The sequence below is a fragment of the Pavona decussata genome, unplaced genomic scaffold, assembly GCF_977016875.1.
Source record: "Pavona decussata unplaced genomic scaffold, jaPavDecu1.1 SCAFFOLD_163, whole genome shotgun sequence".
Taxonomy (NCBI): Eukaryota; Metazoa; Cnidaria; class Anthozoa; order Scleractinia; family Agariciidae; genus Pavona; species Pavona decussata.
The window spans coordinates 842,259-868,747 of NW_028145574.1; the positions used below are offsets into that span (position 1 = coordinate 842,259).

General features: G+C 37.5%; 1 protein-coding gene and 1 long non-coding RNA gene across 4 annotated transcripts; one reads left to right on the top strand and one right to left on the bottom strand.

Annotated features, from left to right (window-relative positions):
• The first annotated feature begins 237 nt into the window (after positions 1 to 237).
• On the top strand, positions 238 to 25,956 carry LOC146464511 (RNA-binding protein Musashi homolog 2-like). 2 transcript variants are annotated; one of them, XM_085129737.1, is made up of 16 exons: positions 304 to 716; positions 857 to 897; positions 1,091 to 1,172; positions 1,329 to 1,413; positions 1,791 to 1,832; positions 5,375 to 5,467; positions 6,396 to 6,444; positions 7,741 to 7,823; positions 10,545 to 10,638; positions 12,114 to 12,194; positions 13,031 to 13,138; positions 13,747 to 13,926; positions 15,955 to 16,157; positions 19,026 to 19,048; positions 20,897 to 20,924; positions 21,325 to 25,956. In XM_085129737.1, exons 1-14 carry the CDS (start codon positions 655 to 657, stop codon positions 19,029 to 19,031), a joined length of 1,209 nt encoding a protein of 402 aa, XP_084985863.1. In that variant the 5' UTR covers positions 304 to 654; the 3' UTR covers positions 19,032 to 19,048; positions 20,897 to 20,924; positions 21,325 to 25,956. The 2 variants fall into 2 exon arrangements, with proteins under 2 accessions (XP_084985862.1, XP_084985863.1); XM_085129736.1 differs by lacking the exon at positions 19,026 to 19,048 and having other exon boundaries at positions 238 to 716.
• LOC146464512 (uncharacterized) lies at positions 1,839 to 21,309 on the bottom strand. 2 transcript variants are annotated; one of them, XR_014868479.1, is made up of 3 exons: positions 20,849 to 21,309; positions 12,101 to 12,228; positions 1,839 to 2,860 (listed from the first exon to the last, which is right to left on the bottom strand). It is a non-coding gene; the product is annotated as an uncharacterized LOC146464512 (long non-coding RNA). The 2 variants fall into 2 exon arrangements; XR_014868478.1 differs by having other exon boundaries at positions 20,933 to 21,305.
• Positions 25,957 to 26,489: the final 533 nt, after the last annotated feature.

The window sequence follows — 26,489 nt, forward strand, 5'->3', positions numbered from 1 at the left end:
TGTCCTCATCTAAGATTGTTCTTTGTGTTGATGTGTTTACATAGACAGGGTAAACAAAATTTCTTATTCTAACCTCATGAAAATTTTAATCAGGAGATGCCTGCAAAAAGTACTGTTTTAGTTTTAAACCATTCTGATGTCAAGTTTTGGCAACGCGCTCTCGGCAGCTAGCCATCGAGTAGACTGTTCTCGAATGCAGCCAAAATGCGCCAGCTCGAATTAATGTGGGCTTTATTCTGCTTCGCTCGAGCTCTAAGCGAAAAATTTGCAAGATAAAGGGCCAAGTCTTCAGTCTGCTCAGGTAATTTATTCGTCTTTCCAAGCGAATCAGCTGTCAAATTGATTGGCACTTTCTCAAGGGGCTCATTACTGTGGTCCAATGAAAGAAACGGCGGCTTGACACTCTTGGCGAGGGACAAAAGAGAAGGCGGACCCCATTCGAACATGTGTCACTTCAATGATGGCTTCTAACGGCGTCGCAAGGCAAATTTTCGTGGACCAATCACGAATGACCACAGCTCACAATCAATCAAGAGCATAGGTGCCTGTTCCAAATGGCGCCAAATTACCACCCATCACGAACCAATCCGAATATAATATCCACGTGTCGGTATTCGTTGGCCTATCTCTTGTTTAGTTGTAGTTGTAGGAAAAATGGAGGCGGATAGCCCACAGCCCTCAGGAGCCTCCAAAGTCGACCTCCAGAACGATCCTGGGTAAGGTCTTCGCTCTCGTAACGTGAATTTTAGGCAAACGATTCGTGTTTCGTTCGCACGACATGATGGTGTGACTTAGGCTGGTAGCAACTTTCTTGTGGGCATAAATTTTCAGTACGTTCTTCTCCCCTTCCTTACAGGAAGATGTTCGTCGGAGGCTTGAGCTGGGAAACCACCGCAGGTAAAGCATTTTGTTGATTGTTTTAAAAGCAGGATACACTAATGTGGTCTCTCAATAGCCCGTTTCTTCAAAATCAGCGATCAAGTCGTGTTTTTCTGCGGCTACAAATGAGCTGAGATGAGTCACGTTTGAAACAATCGGTTGTGGTTAAGTTCACGGCTCCGTAACGGTCCAATTTTACCGTCTGTTTCAGAGGGACTGCAGGCGTACTTTAGCAAGTTTGGGGACTTAAAAGAGTGCTTGGTTATGAGGGATCCGAACACAAAACAATCAAGGTAAATGCCAAATCTGCCCGAGATGTTACACCTTTTCTTCCTTCTAGCTCAGACGCCGTGCGCGATCAGCTTTGTATTGTAAATGGTATGTCTGAAAAATATGCAATATGCCACATAATGGAGTTGGCTTTTTCTGTTTTTATATCCTTATTGCAGGGGGTTTGGGTTCGTAACTTTTGAGGATCCATCCGCCGTAGAAACTGTGTTAAAAGCAGGCCCGCACGACCTCGACCACAAAAAGGTTTGTACGGAGAATTTTGAAATTATTTTTTTGCGCGCTCCATAGAGATGGATTCGTTCAAGACCAATTTTCACGCTCCATCTGCAAGCGTCTGGCGGCCTGTGTTTTGATGTGGTCGAAAAATCTATTATTTCCAGAGGTGCATACGATCAATTCCATTATTTTAGTGTAGTTCCTATTTTTTAGCGTTCAATTTAGTGAATTTTAGCTCACGTAGAGGTTTATTTTCGCTTAAGTCGACGTTCGTGTCCTAGGAAAATTTAATTCACACTACGAAGCTATTGTGATGTTAAGAAGAGCTCGGAGCTGCCAGTGTAGACAGCTTAAATCAACTGTATGCTGACACTTTGTACATTTTTTCAAATCATTTAATGCAGATAGATCCCAAAGTTGCAGTGCCCAAAAGACCTCAACCGAAGGTAAGAGCTTAGCGTATTTTAAGTGCGTTAAATTTAGCGTGCAAGGGTGTTTAAATATCGTGTGATGTACAGTTCGATCAAAGATCAGAGTTTTGAAAATTGTTTGCTTGACAACAGCGTCGTAGCGTCTTTCGGTTTGAGCGAGCGAGCCTTTTTTAAAGATACCTTTCGAGTATAAGACCTCTAGTAACGCATTGAGGTTTCACGCTGTTAAAGCCAAGCATTTTGAGCGCAATTTGCAAAGCGTTAGCCATTTCGCGGCCGCCCCAAACGAAATTTTCATTCGGACGCCAGCTTGCGCAAACGATCACAGCACCGTTCTTAGCTTCGCTTAAACTCGACGACATATTGCGGTCCCAAGACCTCGAATGTGAATTTATTATTCGATTTGGCTCAATACTATCTTCTCAAAACAAAACTGTATGGTTAATTGCTGTTCCAAGTTGTTTGTCTCGTCAGTACGCCCACTCTAAAATAAATTGAGCGAGGGATACGAGACACCCTCACCTCCTATAGGGAAAGCGCTTGAGTGGCGAACGGAATATTCTAACATGCAAACACGCGATATTTTGGGGGGTTTTCCCGAAAGGACCTTTCGCCGCAACACCTTGTTGTGTACTGTAGAATGTTTCTTGTCTTGCTTGTTTTCAGTAAAATTGAATAATTATAGGTTCTCCGGGTCTGTTTTAATCACGCCAACAAAAGATACCGCTAGAAGCCATGAGCCGGTTCGTAGACTTAGTTTCGCCTCCGCTCAGCTGCAATTTCGCTAAACGAATCCATTAAAAGCGGTAGTTGTTTTTCATAGAGTATTTTAGCATGCCATCAAAGAGTAGGCCAGTCTCGCAATTTATTTTATGTTAAACAAACAATATTTTGTGCGCCTGACTGTCCTGTGTGGGCGCCCTCGTTTGTGATTATTCAGCTCGTTTCATCCGCTTCCTTGAACAAGGCTCTTGTTTTGAACTGCTGTGTTTGTTTCGGCTCCATCAAAATAAGCGAGACACAAGGTGTGGATCTTTGTATTGCTGCAAAAGATGTTATAAATTATTACTCTCTGCCGTATCACGTCTTTTGCACCTTGAGGAAATTTACAAAGGAAAAACGAAATTTATGCAACTGTTATTCACCACCTGAAAAAATACTTCTATGAGTCGACTTCTCGTTTGTCCCTCTTTTACGTCCGACGATAAAATCGAGGAAATGAGCTTCAGAATTTTGTTATTCTTATAAAACATCACCTCGCAATCTGGGCTTTGAAAAAAATTTAATCCAGGGAGCTGAAAGTAATATTGGCCGATCATTAGTTGTGTTGTGACCCGGTTGTCGGTGTCACACAAGTTACACAAACTTCTTACGACATTAGGTCGCGCGTAGGATCAAGGTTTATCTTTCCAAAAAAACGGAAAACACAATATACCATTTGCCATTACATAAACTCGACATCCGTTGCTTTTATCGTGCCTTTTACCAATGCTTTAGTACTTTTTCACACCTACTTGATGCGAAAGTAAACAGATTCAAATTGGCGCTTCCTGTCGAAGCTACAAGCCTCCTGATGTGAAAGGTACATTGTACCCAACGACGACGTTTCGATTTCTCGAGCGCAGTCAAGTTTTCAAACGCAGTCAGACATTAGAAAACGCAGTGAAATTGGTCTATGTCAAGGAGAGATCTGTTTTAGTTTTCAGTGCAAATAGAATCACATGATAAATATTCATGTTAAGTCATGAGACATGTTGCAGAGTATTCCACAATCATCGCAGACAAAATCCTGCTAGCGGAACTTAATTGCTTGAGAAACTATCAACTTCCATCTACCACCGTCAGGCATTAGCTTCAACGAGCAATGTTTAAGGTATATTTTGTTTGTGTTCTAATCACATAGGAGATCTAAAAAAAATTTACTGTCCATGCAATATCGAAATGCTGCCTAAAAACAGTTACCTAGCGATGTCCTCGTTACTCCTGGCACTGTACTCTAAATCTGCTGTAACAAATGTCTAGATAAAAGGTTTTTAGACGTAAAGAAACAATCTATTTTCTTTTCAGCAGAAATCTAGCTTGTTGACACTAAATAGCTTAGAAAATAAATGGTTTATAAACCTTTTTAATTACACAGAACAAAACACCAGAATCTGCTTGGTTCAGAGAAAATGCAGCAATAGTATTTTTATATTGCCTTGCATAATTAGGCAATTTGTATGCAAACATTGAGGCAGGTCACTTTTATAAATATCTGCATGACATTCTCCAAAGCTTGATTATTCATAAACGGTTTTTTCAATCTTCCCTTTCAATGACATGTCTGGTATTCTAGGTCACTATGTGATTGACAATACTTTGCAACCAGACAAAACAACGCTTTGGCATGCCGCAACAAATTGTGGCTACACTTTCACTTGCACAATTTTACTTTGTTTCTTTGAAATTAATTTGCGATTAGTTGTACGTCATGTCAGTAGCACTTTCAGATTTCTTTCACTTTCTTTAATTTGTAATGCAAAAGCTGGGAGCATCTGACTGACCTTTACTCTGCAGACCAACCTCAAAATGGAATTTGCATCTTGTTTTTGTACTGCAATACTACCCTTATGTATTTATAGACATAAATGTCTCAAGGTGAAGAGTTGTGTAATCAAATACATGGTCCTAACTTTTGAATAACAGCCATGTTCACACCAGAAGACGCACAACCGACAGGCGTCATTTCTGGCAGAACAGGTCATGTCAGACAGATGGGCAAGGCCTATAAGTGTGAAAGCAGGGCAAACACAATTTTGGATAAAAAATAGTCTGACTTTCACAGACAAATCAACTGAGAAATTCAGCTAGCTTTACTTCCAAAATCATGTCTGCCCCATTTTCACACAAAGACAATTTATTTGTATGTCCATTTTATGTTTTATGCTGTGAAAATGGCCACTACAACATGGTCCCATTAAACATTTTGAAACCCATGAATGAAACCACAAAGCTGTTAAACTTTCAGTGGTTCTGTTGGTTTTTAAAAAATATATTTTTAAAAATATGCAAATTGTTGCAAAATTGTTGAAATTTATGAGTTGTCACTATTAGAGGGATGAATCATAGCTATAAATACCCACCAAATTTATGGGGAAACATTTAAACAAACATGTCATGTTTCACTCTTAAGACAATGTGATGCCGAGATACATTGGTACATGAACATACAGTGACAGAGGAGAAGGCTCAGGTTACATGATTCCATATACATATTATATTATCATGCTGTTTAAATATTGAATGATCAAAGAATTCTCTACAAGGCAGCTCTTGCTACCGTTAGTAAACACCAGTTCACTGAGGTGGGTAAGAGCAAAGATTACCGTACACAGAAATAAAACTGAAATGAGCAGAGCAAAACACTACATTTTATATAATCACAGGAATAGTATACAGCTGTAAGTGTTTTTGCTTACAATGCATGTAACTGAGCTTGTAACTGAGTTGCTTGGTATATTGAACAGTGTATTCATGAGCTTACTAATATAACATTTGGGATTGTGAATTTCCCACAGATGGTTACAAGAACAAAGAAGATTTTTGTTGGTGGTGTGTCTGCTTCCACAACAGAAGAGGATTTAACTAATTATTTTAAAAAATTTGGCAGTGTAAGTACTATATAATTACCACATAAATAACAAAATTAATATTACCACCACAACTGTGAACAATGTATTTTTGTAAGTGAATGTAAGGATTCTTACCTTATGGGGAAAGATCACTCTTTAGCAATCAGGTTCCAGTTGTTCAAAGAGTGGATAACCATATCTAGTGGATGAATCAGTATCCAGTGAATAAAAAATGTACTCCAACTACAGTCAACTCCTTTTATTGCGGACCACTCGGGAGTGTGAGTTAGTGTCCTTAATACCGAGAGTCTGTAATGGTGGGAATTTATTTAAGTCAAACGCCTGTAATTTATTTTTGCCGGGGATGTAGGCTGCTGTCTGTATTATCAGGGTGTCCGCAAGGCAAGAGTTGATTGTACCGGTAATACATTTTACCAGCTGGATAGAGACCTATCTGCTCTTTGAACAACTGGGACCTGATTACAAGCTTAAAGTTGATTCACACCCCACACCAACTAACAAAGTTGATAGAACCGAGACTGAGTGAGGATTCTAATATTATTGTTTTAGCATAACCTGGTGATAGATTTATTCACAGTGTTAACAAAAGTGGTTCATTTTTACTTTTTTGTGCTGAAAACAATTTTCTGCATGAGCACTTGCAGGGCTGTCTATGATACATAATATCTGCACTCTTGTATACTCAATCAAATTATGTGTTTACCTAATAACTGCTCACTGGTTCAAGCTAATTCTTAGAATCAGCAATACCAACAATTTCTCTAGAAGTACAAGCATTAAGTGGATGTATCAAAATAGATTTTGTTGCTTCTGATACAATATCGTTTTGTTGTATGAATATTTAACTCTTGAGTAAATTCAATTAATTTATCATTCTGTCATAACAAAAGTTGCATGTAACCTTTAAAAATAAATTATATTAATCTTGTTTCTTTTATCATCCCAGGTGACAGAATCAAAGCTTATGTTTGACAAAGTTACTAACAGACACAGAGGTAGCATTATTTTACGATACCGTACTATGAACATGTACAATATCACTGTAGCAGCTACACATCTGAATGTTTCATTCAATAGAGTTCAGTATGTATTTCCTTGAAAAAGCACCCTTGGAGCTTATTTGAAATTTCATACTTTTTGCTTTTCCCCACAAAGATTAAGTAGTTAACTAGTCCTTCTTACTTCACATACTATTTACTAAAAAAAATACTTATTTCTTTATTTAAGCCGTGAAGAGTTGATAAGGCTATTTTCAGTTTTTGCAACACCAAAGAGATACTTAATCAAGGACAGGTGCTTATCATTAACAATTATTCCACAAGCATGCATAGGATAGGAGATGATAGATAGCCAACAAGGCGCAGGCAACTAAGGAAGGAGTTAGCCATAATCATCTTGTACCCAACAAGCATGTCTGGAATAATTATATTGTTAATAAAAAAAAAAAACAACAACCAACAAATGTTGCTAGTTGCAGCTGATTTCATTTTGCACAGACAATCAGAACAAGACAATAATTGTAAATGGGAAGTTACATGTATTGTTTCGAGAGTTAAATGAGTGTACCAAAATTTGAAAGTCTCAAGTGCATGCATTACTGAACTAGTGAACCATTATTGATGAAAATGTCCCATGATTTGCGCATGTTAAACAAATCACTTGGACTACATGCATTAGGACACTATATCATAATAAGGTGTCTGTGTAATGACTTTGACACATTTCTTTGAACATTTTATAGTGAACAAGTGAATTTTACAAGGAATATTAACCATAAAAATGTGGCAGTTTTGTGTGGATAGAGTCCACTGGAGTGTTTAGCGTCGGTCTTTTCTTTGTAATAAAGCGCATTTGAAAAATTAAACACTTAAGCTCCCCTCGGTATTTCTTAAGAACTTTGAAGTTCTCACAAAGGTTCACCAGCCCTAAATTATGGAATTACGGAATGTTTATGTTCCTCTACAGGTTGATGGAAGTGGCGACACATGTAACCAAATAACTTGCATCACACAAGACACGAAAATGAAAATTCTTAAACATTCTTTGTCATAAACAACATTATGTTAATTTCTCCACACTTCAATGATGACACAAAGTTATCTAAATGTTGTGTTACGTTTTTCGTTAATTTTCATTGTAAAATGTTTTTAAATTGATCCTTATTACCAGTGAATTTAACCTATATTAGCCTTTTGCACTGCCTGGCCCAATACAGCACATGTAATGATGATATGTATTGTAGTTTTTTTATGATCCAATCTGAATAGTCTGATGGCATTGTTTCTCTTAAGGTTTTGGGTTTGTTACTTTTCAAAATGAAGATGATGCTGACAGTGCTTGTGAAGAGCAGTTTCATGTTATAAATGATAAAAAGGTAAGAAACATGGTTCCTCAAACTGCCTCTGCTATGTGTAAGAAACTCACTCTAGAATTCTCTCAAATTACAGTTGATTTTATTTTTACTTAGCTCATATATTAGTAGATGTTTTAAATCATCTTAAGAATCTTTGTAAGCAGATTTATTGCAATTAAAATAAGTAAGTTACATTAAACTTCTATGTGCATATTAATCTTAAGTGATGATTTTCAAAGATCAGAAAACTGCTGATAACAGAGGGAAACAACTACAAAACCTAAGCAACAAAATTGGAATGGGTTATTCCAGAAAAAATCCACACCTCCCCGACGGATGGGATTCTGGAAATTCTCACCGAAGGGGGGGTCAGAGACTCTGGAGATCCAGGCGGGAGGGGGGGTTGAACTTAAGAAGGTCTTCTGCAGGACTCATTTCGACCGATAGTTCACGCGATTTGAACGTTTAGTTCAGTGACACTTCAGCGCTCTCAGACCCTGAAAATAATAAATATTTTGTTCACATATTTCTCACCTAAAATAAATGATAATCTAAGTTCCTTCGCAGGTCCTTTTATAGCAGAAACGCGAACAACAAGATAGTAAAGAACGAGCCATTGCAACATTGTTGCAACGAAGAGTTTGAAACGCCTGACACATTTCTACTCGTACCAGACCCAGCGCGCCACCGTTGTGTAATTTCACGTCCGCCATTGCATTCTTAGTGTGGATTCCACTGCATCAGGCAGAAGAATTTTTTACTTGTACAAGCAAGGATGCAGAGCTATTAGCTGAAGAAGATAATTTCAAAGAATTTTGGTCCAAACATTCCCTCTTCGTTGAAAATACTCAAGAGGAAGTTGTAGCCATCTGTACCTCCAAAAAACTTTGGAAACGTACGTTATTGCGAAAGCAACAGAAGGAGAAAGTTCTTGGACAGGCTCCTGCAACATATACAGTGGTAACCTCTCTGAAGTCCCATCGTCCGTAGCACAGTTGAACAAGCAGCCAGTGCGTTTTCTGCGTGCAGTTTCAAGATTCCATGGGTGTTGTCCACTGGGCACAAAGGATGAACTCGTTCGCTTTTTTGCATTGTTGCTCCTTTCTTTTTTTAGTTCCACGCGATAGAGTTTCTAATATTAGCCAAAGCTTTAGAAATTAAAAAAGAACATCTTCTAGACGTGATTGTGCGTATTTTCTATTAAAAGTAAATTAAATTTAAGCCTACTGGCAATATTTGTTTCCGGAAATCCAGGCGGGAGGGGGGGGGGGGGGTCTTTTGTTTTGGAAATCCAGACAGAAGGGGGGTCTTGTGCTTCAGGAAATCCAGGTGAGAGGGGGGGTTAAAAAACGACTCCATCCGTCGGGGGGGGTGTGGATTTTTCTGGAATAACCCAATGTGCTTTCAACCCATCTATTCAAGCCCAGCTGCAAAATCTGAAGTACCCTTAAAGTCACAGAGCGTAAATCTATGATCACTAATGAGCAATGTCTGTTTTATCATTTTCTCTGTTCCATGCAATATGGACTTTGTTTTCTACATCTACATCATCACAAAACAGAACACAGCTTGTAAAATTCAACAATTGGAAAGCACCAGGCTCGAGAAGCATGGAATGTTGAAACTACCTTTCATCACAGGCGTCCCAAGCTCACGTTTAGAGAAAGCAAAAAATTAATTACCTATTTATTCATATGTATTTCACTGCTGTGTGAGTTGGAACGTGACCTTTCATCTTACGCGGTGTTAAGTTACATGAGAACCGTTGAGAATTTGAGAGCTTTATAAGACGTTGTATGGGGAATAAAATATTGTTCATTTAGAACGCTAAATACATTAAAATATCCCCATTTTTTACGTGAGATGATTAAAAAAACTCACTTCTTGTGTGTCCGTTGTGCTTTTTCGTTATTTTCGCTGATTTGGGCTTTTTATGCCCCCACTGTTCTCTCCTTCATAAGACGGAGTCTTAGAGAACAGTGGGGGCATAAAAAGCCCAAATCAGCGAAAATAATGAAAAAGCACAACGGACACACAAGAGGTGAGTTTTTTTAATCATCTTACGAAAAAAATGAGGATATTTTAATGTATTTAGCATTCTAAATGAACGATATTTTATTCCCCATACAACGTCTTATAAAGCGCTCAAATTCTCAACGGTTCTCATGTAACTTAACACCGCGTAAGATGAAAGATCACGTTCCAACTCACACAGCCGTGACGCATATATAATGTAATTTTTCGCTTTCTCTAAACGTGAGTTTGGGACGCCTGTGCTTTCATCAAACTAAATTTGATTTCCTCATTCATGAGATGCTGTTTATAACCAAAGAACTCAAACCTGTCAAACTTTGAATGTGTACTCAGACTCTGTCTGCATAAACTTATAAATAAAGTGTCAATTATTTCCCACAAACTTACATAAGTTCACTTTTTCACCTTGAAACTGTTTTGCCATTCTTTACTTGATAATGATGTTAACAAAGTCAAAACGTTGCTTGTAACGAAGGATCAAATCTTAATAAACTTAATTTGTATATTTTATGCGAGCTGAATTGAACGTATAGTAAAGTGACTTACTTTAGAACTTAAGGATCATCGTGTTAAATAATTTTAATAATAATAATAATAAAATAATTATTTATAATAATAATAATAATAATAATAATAAATCATTTACTATTATTATTATAATTGTAAGTACTAAATTATCATAATCATCTGTTGTTTTTATGATCACAGACCGAGGTGAAGAAAGCACAACCAAGAGAAGTGATGTACAGTCTGCAGGGTGGGCGTGGCAGGGCTGGTAGAGCAATGGCTGGTCGCGGATTCTGTGAGTAGTTATAATCAGTCCTTCGCTATTCCTAAAATGGCCTAGTGGCTAAACATTTGTATAAAAATAAGCATGTCACCCTGTCAATTTTTGTTTTGGGCTATTGTATCCCTGTGTGAAGATTATTATACAGTGTTCTTACCAGGCTGCGGCTTTGTGGGATTCCCACAAAAAAATTTGAAATGGCGCACAAGTTCAGATCAGACTCTACAAGCAAAATGGACTTATAGAAATTAGTGAGCAATTTTTTGATTGAGAATCAAGTACTTCAGTTTTTTCTGCTTGAAAATAAGAACTGATAAATGAAAACTACTGTATGCATCAAAAGAACCATTTTAAAGCCTTCAACAAGTTTAATCTCCATTAGTTCTACATAAATGTCAAACCTAGCTGCTTGACAGTACGATTTTGGTCGCCATCTTGGATCATAACTGACCATTTGAATTGGATTGTGGGCTCAAGTTATTCATTCCTCATGTTTTTTTTTTGTTTTCGAAAACAACATGGTGCATCGAAAGGTAGACTCTTACTTTAGTTGTAAAGTACCTAGGCTTGAAGAAAGAATAGAGGCTGAAGAAAATTCTGATGGAGATGATGATGGAGTGAACAATAGAACAAGCAAAGGTCAAGCAGTTGTTTCACTGAAGAAGGACCACGTTTTCCGGAATGTATGGCTGTCAAACAAAAGCCAAAGGACTTTTTGCCAAGCAAGTCACGGTTCGAGATTAATTTTGACCCTCTTAAGTTCCTGCAGGGCCCCTATTTTTCAGGCAGGAGGGCCCTGGGACCCCCCAAGGTAAAATCCTGGTAAGAACACTGATAATATCCTCTTCGAAGAAATATACAAACTAAGGGAATTTTTCAGTTGCAGTTGAATATAAACCATACGTTTATGGCCTAATATATCATAAAAAAACCCAGTTATCAGCTACAGTTGAATATGAACCATAATAGCTAATAGTCTGACTGATTGATAACCTCACCCTTACCATTAATACAATTATTGCACTGTATTGTATTATCAGACAATTGCTGTTATTTGTCACTGTCATGTACAGAACAAAATGTATAATGATTATGATTAGAGTCAAAGGGCTGGCAAAGATTATCTTATCTCACATGATGGAGTTGTGGTGATGTTGTCAATGGAAAACTCATCTGATGCAATACCACATGGTTTGCTCATTACACCAAGACGTTAAAATTTTTGTACATTAGATGGTATTCCTGGCGCTCTTCTGAACTCATCAATTCTGCCTTTATAAATTGCTGATTCATATTTTGCATTGAAATGTACACACATAACAAACTTTCTTCTTAGAACCTTAACATCAGTTCAGATCACCTGTTATATCAAATGTATTCTAATTGTATAGTTGTTCCAAGTTACTTTGAAAACAGCCATCTATCAGAGCAAAGGACCAGTACATAGCTAAAACGTTGTTACTAATACTCAACTTACATCTTATTTGCAGTATATCCTTTTGCTCCTGGTTTTGCTCGTGGTTTTCCTGCATCTGGTTTTGGACCTGGGTTTAATAGCTACCCATTTGCAGGTATCTCAAGCATCACTGTTGTCAATTGAGATCTCTGTTCAATGAAAATAATAAATGAAAAAGTCAGTAAAATGTTATCTGAGGATTAACAAAATTTAATGTAATTTAAGTGACCCCTTAAGGGGTTTTAAGGTTGGAACACTCGAGGGGACATACTAATTTTAGCAGGGTCAAGCTCCTCTTTGTGCAGTGCAAAGGAGGCATATTGCGGGAACAGAACCCATGAGTAATGACAAACGAATCACATTTTTTTATTGGTTCACTTCCATTTTGTTACAGGGCCAATTTGCAAGAGCAGTGCACACAATGTGACATTAAAAATTTGGGTCACTTTGTCCCATTGTGTTGATGCACAAATTCAAACCAGCTGAATTTCATGCAGCTTGTAGCTGGGACAAAATTTTGGCCCTGTAATGGAACTTCTATATGAAAACGGGCATGTCACACCAGGGGAGCTGTCCCTGCTACATTAAGTCCCTAGCATGTGCTGACCATAATAGTAACTCAAGTAGGTTCATGGTTTTTGAGATTCAGTAGCTTTCTTGGATGTTTTTTTTTTTTAATTGTTAAATTATTCAATAGCGCAAAAAAGTTGCATGTGCGACATCTGACATGGGAATAAAGTTAACTCAATATCTTGATACATCCCATTTTGTTTGAGAAAATAATCATCTTTGGTCCTGGGGTGTTGAGAACTTGGAAGAACAGCCGCCTTTCTTCATTGGGAATACTTAATGACCAAATTTAACCTAGAAACAAAAGTGACCTAAGGCTATTAATTATTTTCATAACTTAACAGTATTCAACTTGTTTAATATATTGAATTACATTAACAGGTTACGGCCCAGCTGCAGCTGCAGCAGCAGCAGCAGCATTTGCTGCACAAAACAGACCAGTGAGAGGAAAGGGTCGGGGATTCCTGGGAAATTACCCTGGGGTGCTTGGTGAGTACAGATGCTCTTGTACTTTTTTAAACAGGCCGTCTGGAGCAATCCAGTTCTATTATGAGGCTGAACCACTTCTTTTTTGACAGACAGTTACCCTAGAGTTTCACTTGGCAAACACACCACTAAACCCTAGACATCTGCTTTGTCTTAGCCAAAGAAACTGTGTAACAAATGATGAGCAAAGCAAACTCACAACTTTGTTCCTTCTTATACCTCTGTTGCTGTATATTGGCAACAAGCCATATTTATTTATTTATTTATTTCCTATCTTTATGAAGAGCAATTTGCCTGCATCCAACCCATGCATAAATGACTGCAATACTTCATTTTTAGCAGTCTTGACAAACTTCATATCACAAAATGGAGCAAGAACAGAGGATCTTATCCAATCCACTTAGATATTACAGTCAACTTTTGCAGGACTGGAACTGTCTGGCCCCTATAAAGAGATTTCTATTATAAAAGACGCAGAGGCACAAGTGAAATTTGGTAGGCGCCAACCAACCTGATGGCGTCAGCCAGAGAGCTGAGCATTGTTAAGACGTTCTAACTGGAGACAAAATATCCAAAGGGAACTAATTATCGTGTTGTGTTGTTGTTCAAAGGCTTTCCTGGTTATCATGCTGGTTTCATGAACCCTGCTGACCAAAGAAGAACTCCAGGAGCAGGCCAGTACTATGCTGAGTATGCAGCCATTAATAGTCAGGGGGGCCGCTCAGGACCCAACAGGCCACCTGACATACCGCAAGTGACTGCTGCCATGCAGGATTATACTGATTACTCAGGTAAAGAATCTTGTAAAAGCAGCAGGAGGAGGGATGAACTCCAAAATAAAAGTGACAGGACTTGGCTGCACCTTCAGGGATAAAACATAAAGGCTGGGTGATTAGGGTTGATGTTCAATTTTACATCTTGTTTCTGTTCTCTTCAGAATTGCATGACGAAAACAGAGCCAAACATTTTTCTCTGGAATTTGGCAGTGGTAGACTTTTCCCACTAATAACATTTGACTCCTTTTCTGCCCTTATTTGGTTTTGTTGAGAAAGGATACTAATGGGTTATTTCCAACATGTTTGCATGGTGGTCATTCCAGTCACTTTTATATTGGAGGTCCCCTTTCCACAGTGATAAACCCAAGTTGCATCTTGGCATATTTTCCATCAAACCCTTCAGGCTGGCCTGACTATAGAGTACACGTATTTACACTTTCTGTATTGCAAGGAGTTTACACTACCATAACATTTTGCCTCAAAAATCAATTTGTTGAAATCCCTGATACCTGTGGCTGATCATTGAAACTGTATAGATATTTAAATTTGTGTCTACAATTTTAAAACAACTTAAGAGACAAGGAAACTGACATCTCTAAAAATCTAAATTTTGAAGCTGGCAAATGTTCTTAAGGACGGTGCCTACTAATACCGAAGTATTTTTGTGCGGCTTATGACTATGCGGGAAAAGCAGATCTTAGCAAGGCCTATTGGAATCCAAAAAGAAAATTGGGGGTAACCACACATTTTTCAGAGATAATTAAGCAACAATATCTTTAAAAAGCGCCAAAATATAAAGCAATGTATGGGATTTTTTCCTAAATTAAAGCTTAATTTTCTCTGAAAAATGCATGGTTACCCCCAATTTTCTTTTGAGATACCAAAGGCATTTGGTAAGTTCTGCTTTCTCCGTATAGTTTTAAACCGCGCAAAAATATTCCTGTATTAATAGGCACCACCCATAGGAAACCCGAGTATCTCAAGATGCGCAGAACGTATGCGCAGTAGCAATAGTAGGCACCGTCCTTAACAGCTTTTTGTTGAAACTTTTTATAGACAATTTTGTGATTTAAAGCATCAGTAGATTCTTTTACTACCAGTATTTTAATAAATTGGGGAAAGCATAGACCTATACACACTTTATTTCAAACACGTCTGGTGATGACAAGTTTAAAACTTAACATGACTCAGCTTTAGTGAATGATATGGAATTGTGTCCACCTGTCCACTCATGCTTTAAAGGTTACCAGAAAGGTAGCAGTGACTTCCTTAAAACAAATAAAATTATGTAATGTGACACCAAGATACACAACAAGATGGAAAAGGGAATTCATGATTTCACTCTTTCTTAAAAATTGGCTATGAGGCAAAGGGGAGAAAACTAGTTGTCATGCAAGGGTGGACTTTTTTGTTTAGGCCAAGCAAAAGCTGCATGTCTGGAGTCCAGAAAAGAAAAACATGGCTAATTTGACCTAGACCCAGGCTCATCCCAGGCATCCTGGTTAATAAAATTGCCTAACTCAAGATTTTTCTAACAGTACAGTTGAGCTTTGAGACATTAAATTTTAAAATTTGGAAAAGTGACTTCAATCTCAAATGAAAACGAATATGAAAAACCTAAGGGGACCAACTAATGCACTGTTTGAGAATCAAACCTGGACTTTTTGCTCTGTATTTACTAACAGAAATACACTTCTAAGAGGTAACTTTTTTTTATAAGTAAGCTATTAGAAACCTTCACCATTTAATTATGACTAAGCTTACAAAAATTTAAACCATCCAGAAAATTTCAACATTTCTAAGTTGCAAAAGTGTGAGCTTCAAAACTAACCCTAAACTGTCAATTAAAAAGATTTCTGGAGTGACTTCAATTAAACGAAATAATGACAAGATTTCAACAGTGCATATTTTTTACTAATATTTTTGATATTATTGTACTTTCCATTTGTGTTAATGCATTATTTTCTGTTGGCATAGCCAGATCATACATGTATATTAACATAAATTTAACTAAATCAAAATCTCAAACTAATTTATAAACAGGAGGAATGAATTACCATCCCAGCCAGCAGTTTGGCCCACCCCCACCCTCACCGGTGTCAAGGGCATTTGGTGCAGCTGCAACAAGCCCAGGCCCTGTCCAGGATCTTAGTAGTTATATCAACTCTGCAGCCAACACCTCAGCAGATGGACTGGGATACACAGCCACCAGCCCACAGCCTACAGGATTTGGACATGCCATGGCGGTAAGTCAATTTTAGGTTTGCTGGAGACAATCAAATGAGATTTTTTGCAATCTTTATGTCTCAGCTGGTTCTGGTGTGTAATGTGTTGTTCCAGGAAATATCTATACATTTCCCACAAAAGGTTTTGTGGGCTTGCACACCCCCCACACCCCTCAAACCACCCCTCTTGAAATTCAATTTCACCTCCTACTTTCCTTTAAAAAGTGTGGCATTTAACATCAACCCCCACCCCCCACAAAAAACAATTGGCACCACACCCTCAGACAAGCTTTATTTGAGCAAGCCCGTTTTCATGAAAGGGCCTAGCAATGGCCAAGAATGGCCTTTCTAGCCAGGACTTAACTGTTCTTCATGATTTGACAACATTCCATCCCATAAAAAAGCCAGCCAATTTTTTGAAAAGGTGGCCCATGAATACTCGAGGACTTTTCCTGGAACAACAATGAAAGTTGGGTTTTTTGGCCCCAAGATGGTTCAGATACAAAAGAGAGAAGAAGGAGAAAGAAGAGAGAGTAGAGAGGGTATAAAAGACTAAATGACAAAACAAGCATGACTTCAGTGGGCCTGTTTTCAGAAATCTACCTAGACTCTATAATGCTTGCAATTGTGCATTACTACAACATACCATATGGTGAGAAGAAGCAAATGAAACTCTATCAATTTTTTACAGTGCACACAAGTTTTCAAATTCTCCTTCAGCAATATTTGACAACTTACAAGTTTTGCTATCAACATATTGATTTCAAAAGTTATCAGACTTAATGTTTACGAACATGAAATGGTTCATGTAGAAGTTGTTCACAATTTTCCATAGGAGGCTTTTGTGGCCAGACAAGCTTGAATAATGTGTATATTATTTTGTAATCAAGTCAGTGTTTGTGCTGGGACCATTTTTTTTGTGGCCTTTACAAAATTATAGGCATTTCATCAGCTGTATTTACAAGAGATATTTTATATCCAATAAAACAACATGCATAACTTTCAAGTTGTAAACTTTAAATCATAAAAATTTTACATCTGCAAAACAAAAGTACATTAAAAGACTGTTTTAAAAGTAAAATGTGACACTGATGGCATTGGTCAACATTCATGTTGTTCATCAGTAAAACAAATAATTATAATTGTTAAATACTGTTTAACTATTACTCTGACAATATTTCTCCAAATTAATGTCTAACAATAATATAAATTAACATCACTATAAATTAATATTAAACAGTGCATGACGATGCCTCCTCACGTCCTGAAAGTTACAAAGTGTAATATTATCATTTTACTAAAATTTTTCTGAATAAAAGTTTTCATGTTGTGTGGTTCCAGAAAATAACCATACCCCCACCACGGAGGGAATTTCACATAGGACCCCCCCACCCCCCAGGATTTTCCATTTTCGAGGTATTTTTTTAACCCCCCCACCCCTTCGGAAATTCCTTAAATGCAGAATACACCCCCACCCCCCTCTGGAAAAATTTTATTTTAAAAGAACGCCTCAAAAATCAGTTTGATGTGAACATTTCAGAAATATCAAGAACTGCGCGCCTACACGAGTTGAAAATATGCGTTATCGTAGAGCGCGCGCGCCGTTCAATTTCAACGGTACAGTTTGCCAAAAAGCTCTTGATACCGAAATAATTGTTGTGTTTTATATTTACCTGTGGTCATTGACATCAAACTTTACCATTAGCTTCGCTGAAGATTTAAAATCTAAATTGTTGGAATAAGTCCGGCAATGCAAAAACGTGTTTTCATTTAATTTGCATATGTCATGTTTACGTTCCTATGCAAATTTTTGGAGATCAAAAAGATTATCGCTTTAGTTCTACTCAATTGATGATTTTTCTCCTGGTAATCATTCAGTCTAGTTATTTTAGTCAATAGTTTTCCTATTGAATCGAATAGCATGGACAAAATAAGCATTAGCAGGGCAGGGAGACAAATAGAGCTTTCAGATCGTAACTTGAAACCGCAGACGAAATGGAGCCGCAAAACGAAATTAGCATGTTCACGTTCTTATGCAAATTTTGTATGAGATCAACAACGCATTAAAAGAATGTTGAATTGGCTCTATTTTGTTGAATTTCGGCATAGAAATTAAGTGAATAGTTTTGGACTTTAAGTTGAAATACTTTGGACGAAATAAGTTTTAACACGGGTCAGTTTTGACAAACCAGTTATAATTGACCCCGGGAATTGACCTTTGCCCGTAACTCTACACAGCATACAAAAATAAACAAATATTTCAATGTTTTATGTATAATTGGGGCTTTCACTTTATAGCCATACAAAATTTTCTCTTTTAAACATTGATATAAATTCAATTTTTGCCAGTAAACAATATTTTCTACGCAAGAAAGTTTCACAAAACAACAGTTTTATAATAACTGAGTCACGCAACGCAGACATAGATTTCTTGTCTCAGTTGGACTACTTCGCTTACAAAGACTTTTCGGAGAAGGGAAACATGTTTTTAATGTAACAAGGGTTTCTTTAAAACAGTTAAACAAAGTAATGTCTTCAAGAAAGATCTACGAAGTTGCAAAGTTTGTAAGTTACAATTTTGAACATTTATGTCTGACATGAACGTGAAGTTGACCCTCTGGAAACTTATCCAACCATTCACCCCTCCCCCCCTCTGGAATTTCCTGGGCCATTGACCCCCCCACCCCTCTGGAATTTCCAATTCCCTCCGTGGTGGGGGTATGGATATTTTCTGGAACCACACGTTAAAGAAAACAACCAAAATTCACTTCTTTTGAAAGAAAGAAATACGAACTAAACTTCCAAAGCAACACAAATTATCTAGCAGCTAGTACTCCCAAATTATACTACAATACGTTTGACGTGTTATCATTCGATTTATTTTGACAGTTCTGACGGAGGAGTGCATCATTGTAAGTATTGTAATAATAATTATTTGTAAGGAGTTAAACTTATTGCCCGGTATGCTATAGTTTATTCTTTTAAGAGAAGCTGTACAGAATTTTTGGAATCTGTATCGATTTGCTGCCCTTGATATTTGCAGGAAAAATTATCCCTCAATTAAAAACCTTTTTTGTTTGTCAAAAAATATTTCTAACACAGTGCGCGAATGAACTCTAAGGCAATATAGAAATGAACTAAGTATTGTGAAAACATGTTAATCAGATTTTGGTGTTGGTTTGGGACCCTAATACCAATGTAAAGAAAGTAAATTAAATAAATGCCTAAAAATTAAAAGAATTTGTAAGAAAGATGCAATGTGGCTGGAGAAAGAGTCCCTGATGGGAAGTGAACTCATGGCCTTCTGTATAATGGTCAGATGCTGTAACCACTAGGAGACTCATGGTGTGATATAGGTCATTTATCAGGTTCACAGGTTTAGCAATGTTGAAGGTGTGCTGTCTGGTATATATTTTAAAGCCCAGTCATGGTATAAGAAAGTTATAATGGTCAGCATGTCACATAATGATCCAGTGTCAATATGGAGTAATGTCTAAAGCCAAGTTCATATGTCGGGAAAATCCCAGACAATCAGGGATTTCACTGTTTCCCATCCGTCCCAGACTTTCCCGACTAATGAAAATTGGAAATTGTAGACATATCCCTAATCGTCTGTGATGGTTGCAGACAAATCGGGAAAATCGGGAGTGTTTCTATTTTCACAATGTGTCCCACATTTCTGTGATGGACGGCGATCATAATGTCCCAACATATGGAAACTCAGATTTGTACTGTCGAGGACGTCAGCGACAGTTTTAGCTCGTTACCAATCCTCTAAATTGCTTCATTCTAGTTCCCCACTTTCCTCCGCCTCCCGACAAATAAAAATGGCATCTTTCACCAATGAATACCTCAAATCTGGGACAGACGTCTGGCAATTTCCCGATATCTCAGCCAAGTCTGGGATGTTCGGGAAACAGTGAAATCCTCCATTGCCTGGGATTTTCCCAACATATGAAAACCAGGCTTCATATCAGCCAAGAATTTAATGTCTATGGAGTCAGTTTCACCTTGAGTTTAATATGCTATTGAAACTCATTTGGAAAAAAAGTTATTTTTAAAGTTTGAAAGTGAACTGGGAATCAAGAAGGGACGTTACTAAAGCCACAGATGTGAAAGATTTGGTAAACAAAAAATGACGATAAGGGATCGCTTGGTGGCAAACCTGGTTGTAACGAAATACAACTGGTTAAACAGCCAAAAGAGGAACCGACAGTGAATAACTTTCACACTTTGAGAATCCAGTCCAGTCCTTTACTTTTGGAGATATAAAGCTGCAAATTTATCATTTATGACAAATAATATTAATATACTGCTGCAAACTTGATTGTTCCTTTTTAAGAGAAGAAACAGGAACGTCTCCTCGCAATGTTATTCCATTTTTGGATTCAAAATTTTGGCGCGAAATTTATGAACTGCGCCTTGCGGCTTGCGCCATTAGCCCGTAGCCCGCAGAGAAGTAACCAGCGCGTCAAGTTGCAAGAAATTATAAACGGCCTGTTGTGTAACAGGGCCTTTTAACGAGAAACCAACTTTCATGTATAGTTACTGTGATCTTACCAGTTATATTGTTATCGATTTTACCGCGTCATACTCACTAAGCGATAAACTAAACACGCTAAGTTATGCTCAATGTCTGTTGTCCAGCTATCTATCAATTTCAGTGAGACTTAATTTGGCTCAAGGTTTATCCATAAAAGTCCTTAACTTACCAGAAATACCCTTTAGCTAATGTTTTTCTCTATTCACGTTTGTTTCAGATTACCGTTGGTCACTAAACAGGCGATGGTACGTACCGAGTTTGAAGTTTTCTTTCACAATTTCTTCGTACAGAATCGAGCTTCGCACTCGCTTTTCGCGTTTCCTGGAAAATACGAGGAGGAGTCTGGAACCAGTTACAACTTTTTCGGGTCCCAGTCTTCTTACGCCCGAAAATCAGAAAACTGGAAAACTGAGTGAGGTCTCCATGTAATATCTGAATAAATTCAACATTACATAGGTCAGAGAATGGCAATCTGGGAAATGTAAAAAGTCACAAAGTTACAAACTGATGTTACGTCCTTAAAAAACAAAAAAACAAAAAAAAAAAAGACGTATTAAAATAAAATAAAATAATAAAATACAGCGATTCAAAAATCAAAACGTTTTCTTTATAGTACACTTATGTTATGTTCTTCGATTGCTTTAGACTTCTGTGGTGGCAATTTGATCAGACAGCATTGGCCTATTCAAATATGGGATGTCATTTCAAGGTTGTTGGAAGTCAGCAACGCAAAGGTTGGGTTATGCAATCTAAGACATCTTAAATCGAAGTAATTTACCATTTAATTTAAACACGTCCTAAAACCATTTTAAGTAGTTAAATTGTAGTTTGAAGTTAGTTGGATATATATTTCTAGTGTGTGTAAGGGTGAATATCTGATTTGCTAAAATAACGCCATAACGTTTTCCTTTAATTTGTGGCAGTCAGGAGTTTCAGGTGTTTTGATGGGGAAAGAAAGATATGGGGTTAGACTTTGTTGCTTGGCTGTACCACAGTCAATTTTATTGTAAACAATTTCAGAAGTAATAAGATAAATTAAACCCGACTCCCGTTGCAGAGTCCAGAGCACAATCGACTCGGGCGTCAAATTATTTGATACCTGAAGCCCCAGCACATAATTAACACGTGATTAGACGGGATAAATACGTGATTAGCACGTGTTGTTAAAAGAATTTTAAATTACATTTATTGAAATGATGATGAAGGGAATTTTCATAGCTGCAGACGTTATGCAAATTTTGCTCTGTTGTTAAGAAAAATCGGCAGAAAAGTAAAAACTAAAACTAATATACAAATGAAACCTTTCTATTGAACTAAAACGAGACAGAAAACAAAGAACGAAGAGCTTTGCCTCAATTAGTCAGCAGCCAGTTTTGTTTCCGTAAAACAACTGAAAAGTGCTTTCTTCTTTTCCCAGCAACTGCAACTTGAAAGTTTCCTTCTCTCAAAACAAGTAAATTGACCGCACGTAGATTCCTCAAATTAATGAGAATGGTAGGGAACGATCTTGTCAGCGCCAAAATAAATCTCCACGGTTGGCGCAATTGAATTAGTTCTGCACATAGAAAGGTAAGGAATAGTTAAGGTATATTTGGGTATCAAGTTAAACTACTGTGTAGCATCATAGGACTAGAAAACAGGATTAGCATATTCTCTCACCCCCTTCCCCCAGAGTATCTGTTATTCTGTGTGTGAAGTTGGCATCAAATGCCTCTCTTACGTATTTCGTCTTCTTTTTCGTTTAATCTTGATTTTGGTGCAAAAAAAAACCGGTTTATTTTGTTTGTCAGTTTGAAAAACTGACTTTTCTCGAGGTGTAGGTGAAGGTAACGAGGCATTACTTTTAGTCTCTCTGCATGGGAACTTGCTCTCTGTTGTAATAACGGACGTTTATTGAAATTGTTTTTCAACAACCCAATTTAAATTTTGCTCTGCAAAATTTCCCATAAAAGTTTTAAACTAAGGCTACCACAATTGTTAGCACCCAAACATTTTTATTAAGTTTTGCCAATACCAAAAGTCATTGAATCAGCAGTTCTTTAATGAGAATAGTAAGAAAAGGAAAGTTCCTCTTTACTGCCGTTTGCCTTTATCTACCCCTCGTTACTTTGAGAAAACTTAGACAAAAGCAGTCACACTGATAATGTGCGGGAATTCAGGATTAGCTTTAATTAGCCGTCACTTTGTAAGTGCCGGGCTTAAGCTAGAGGAAGAAAAAACAAACAAGCAAACAAGTCCGGTGATAGTGTTTTAGTTTACGACGACGAACGAGTGAAGTTATTTAAGTTTTCTCAAAAGAAAAAATAATGATAATAAGTCTAATAGATTTTATTCGTGAGCATGCGCCGCACACAGCCAAGAATGCGAAGCGAGTAGTTTGGAGTTTGACCACTCTAATAACATATCAAATATCCGCTGATGTAGATATTTTAAAGTGGTGAAATCCCCAAGTTAGATGACGCACCGGTCAAGTCCTGATCATTTGAAGTAGCCTACAGTATATATTACGGGAAAATTAAAGTTGAATGTTTTGAACTGCCGTGACCCAGAAATTCTCGTTACAGAGCCTGCGTTCTTTTGACCAGCGTGGGTTTCCTGCTGGGTAAGGCGAACGCACGCTCTGGCGGATTGTCTTTGATCTTTCCTTGCGCGTGAATCTTGAAGAAAAAATGATCAGGGCTTAACGGATTTAGAGGGAGCCAACCCTTAATGGCCTGGCTGTAAAAAAAGGAATAAATTCATTCATCAAGTGAAATTTGAATGCGTACTCACAGAGAAATCGAGTACCTTTTATTTATTCTTATGTTTTCTTGATATTATCTCATAAAGTATATTCACATTTGCTCCCAGGCGAGTACATTTCCCTGTTAATCCAGAATCATTTGAATTAAACAGTTAGCCGCTCTAATCCAAGGTAAAAGGAACGTGGGCTTTGTATTAAGTTTCGTTCGCAGTTTCTTTCTTCTTTGCATGGGTGAAAAAACCCAAAAGGGACTGGGAATGATTGTGTTACACACAATATCATGCTCTGGGTTTTGCAGTAATTATCAATCCTTAGTTCCTTCTTTTTTTTTCAAACAAGTTTTTTGTGTAATTCAAATGATTCTGAGAGTCAGGGAGTTCATTTCCTTCTCTGGTTTTTACTTCCACTGTCAACATCTTTAAGGTGTAGATCAAATGAAGATACTGACCAAGAATGAAACTAACCAAATTAGCAAAGAAATCACATTGCCTTCAAATTCATTCATTTAATTCTTTATTTTACTATAGCAAATGGAAACTGAAAAAAGACTGAAATTAATTTCAACTTTCAAGGGGGTGCAATTTGTTTTTTTCGTAGAAGGGAATGCGCTGTGGCTACGTTAACATTGTGTAATTGTTGAACCGGTCCTTGCTGCTAGAATCATGAACCTAAACCCAATGTTATTTTCAAATGCTCAGAACGGATTTACTTTTTATATTAAGCTTGCAGAACGACTAGTTCGTTCCTGACTGAATAGTTGTAACGGCCTGACTTTTTTTGACTTGATCTTGCTTAATCATAGGTAAAATTTTGTGCGAACAGGACTTAAGCTACAGCCCTAAGAAGCCCCGCTGAATTTTGTTGACTAGTTAGATTACAACCAGTATTGCTTGTAAAGAGAACCGAGATCTTAGGTAGCACATTTTTAAACGTAATACCATTCATATGCGTAATTTTATACCAGATTTATCTTCTACCACATGTTTGTACTTAACGTTTTTCCGTGTAAAACAGGCAACGAGGATTTAGCAAAAGGGACTGAAAATCGCTTTGAGACTATTTAGCAGTGCTGCAGCGTTACTTGAGTTCCTGTCGAGTATCAGGAATTTTTTTCTGTTGACTGTTTTACACGGGAACACAAGTTTGTGATAAGAGATTATTGAACGTATTTTATTCAGAAAAGGAGAATAAGTATATATTTTCAAAGATTTCTTAAAATCGGGTGAAAGTTTGAGAGAAATCTTGTTACGGAACGTGATAATTTGTATCGCGATCTTAAATTGTAGTGGTGGGTGTCACCCTTAGCGTAGCGTTGACGAGTTTAGCTGATTCAACATGGGTGTAGACGCTGTTTTGCACAGGCAATATTAGTACAGTAAACAAGATTAGTGACGCTAGTGGCTAACGTTTTGAATCTTCAATCTAGAACTTTGATAATATTCTAACCAGATTACAAAACAGGTTAGAGGAAAGATATCATTTTGTAAAATTCGGTCTGGCAATGTTTTTGCCAAGTTCATGTTTTTGTACAATGCCTTGTTTGTTTTCTAAGAACAGGAGATTTTAACAAAATTTTCTAATGTAGCGCTAAAAAATGCCTAGTAGCGTCACTGACTTGTCATGGCGTTAATATCAGTTGTCTACAGCTTCCACCAGAAACCACTTTAGCAGCGAATTATCATAGAGCAAGATAGAGGTTAATTTCCTTAGAGGGTGTCGCACACGCAATATGGCCGCCAAGTGCCTACATTCTTACCTCTAATTCGTCGCTTAGATTTGAAAGTTATGCTTGAGCTTATAACTTGTATACTACATCATCCGCCTGCTTGAATACCCTATTTTAGGCGTTTATAGAGTGAGGGAATCAACTGGGAAGATGATGAAACAGGAAAAAGAATATTGTGCGAGAGCTGAAGGAAAAAAAATGTCCTTTGCTTCCAATTCTTACTAGTTGCAAAAATAGGAAATGGTAGAAGTGATACTAAATGAAAACACATTTCCCTCCTTCTAAAACAGATGAGATTATCGCCAAAACAACAAAAGTATACATCAGTTTTCATTTGAGTGTCGCAAAACCAAAACTAAAGTAATTACTCTGACCAATCACAACAGAAGCAAACAGTGCAATGAGCCAATCAGAACTCGAAGCAAATACATGTAATCAGCGCCAAGCGCGGGAAAACGCGTGCGAACAAGTCAGGATTGGCGCGAGTTTTGCTAACCAATCACAGAGCAAACTAAAGCAAAACCATAGCAATTAACAAATTACTTTCGACAGTCAATTGGAAAACACACTAAATCTTTTCAAGTTTGAGCCTCAGACTTACCGAATTAGTCAAGGAATTGCGTGGCGATATCCTCTAGGAATGGGCGGTGTAGTTCTTTTGTTGCGTTGGTTCCATCAAATGGAACAGGGCGCGCGTTTGCTACTAGTTTTAATCTACCTAGTCATGCTGTGTTAAACACTGGAAAATCTAGTTCACGAAAGATGTACGTATATGGCTGTATTTGAATGGATAAAATTTGTACAGAGATCTTTCTTGTTTATTATTTGTGTTATCCTCTCCATTTTTGGCTCATGGCCATAGCGAAGAAGTCATGTCTGTGTCTTCCTTTGTGAAGCAAGAAAGGAGTTAACGACTAAGACCTGGGGCGGTTTCCATTTAGCGGCCAAAATTTCCTGTCCAACCAGTTGACACGCAAACGGGACGAGCAGATATTCTGGAAATTTTTGGAACAAACGGACGAGCTTCGGAGCTACTCCGGCCACTTCAGTTCCAATCCCAAACCGGTTGGGACGGAAATTACCATTGCACTTTCACAAAATTTCCATTTCCATTTCAGTGTTGTCTTCTTGTACCATCACATAGGCTTTCCTATCGGCCAAAGAGATTGCAAGTTTGAAACTGAATACCATGTTCTTCTCCTAGAAGAACAAGATGCCCCTCTAATGGCATTACACGGAATGCTTAATGTAGCCCCAATTATTCCCCATTGTATGTTTCGCAGATATTTAAAAAATATCCTCCCTTGGCCATTGAAATAATTGTTTGAATGGTTTTATTCA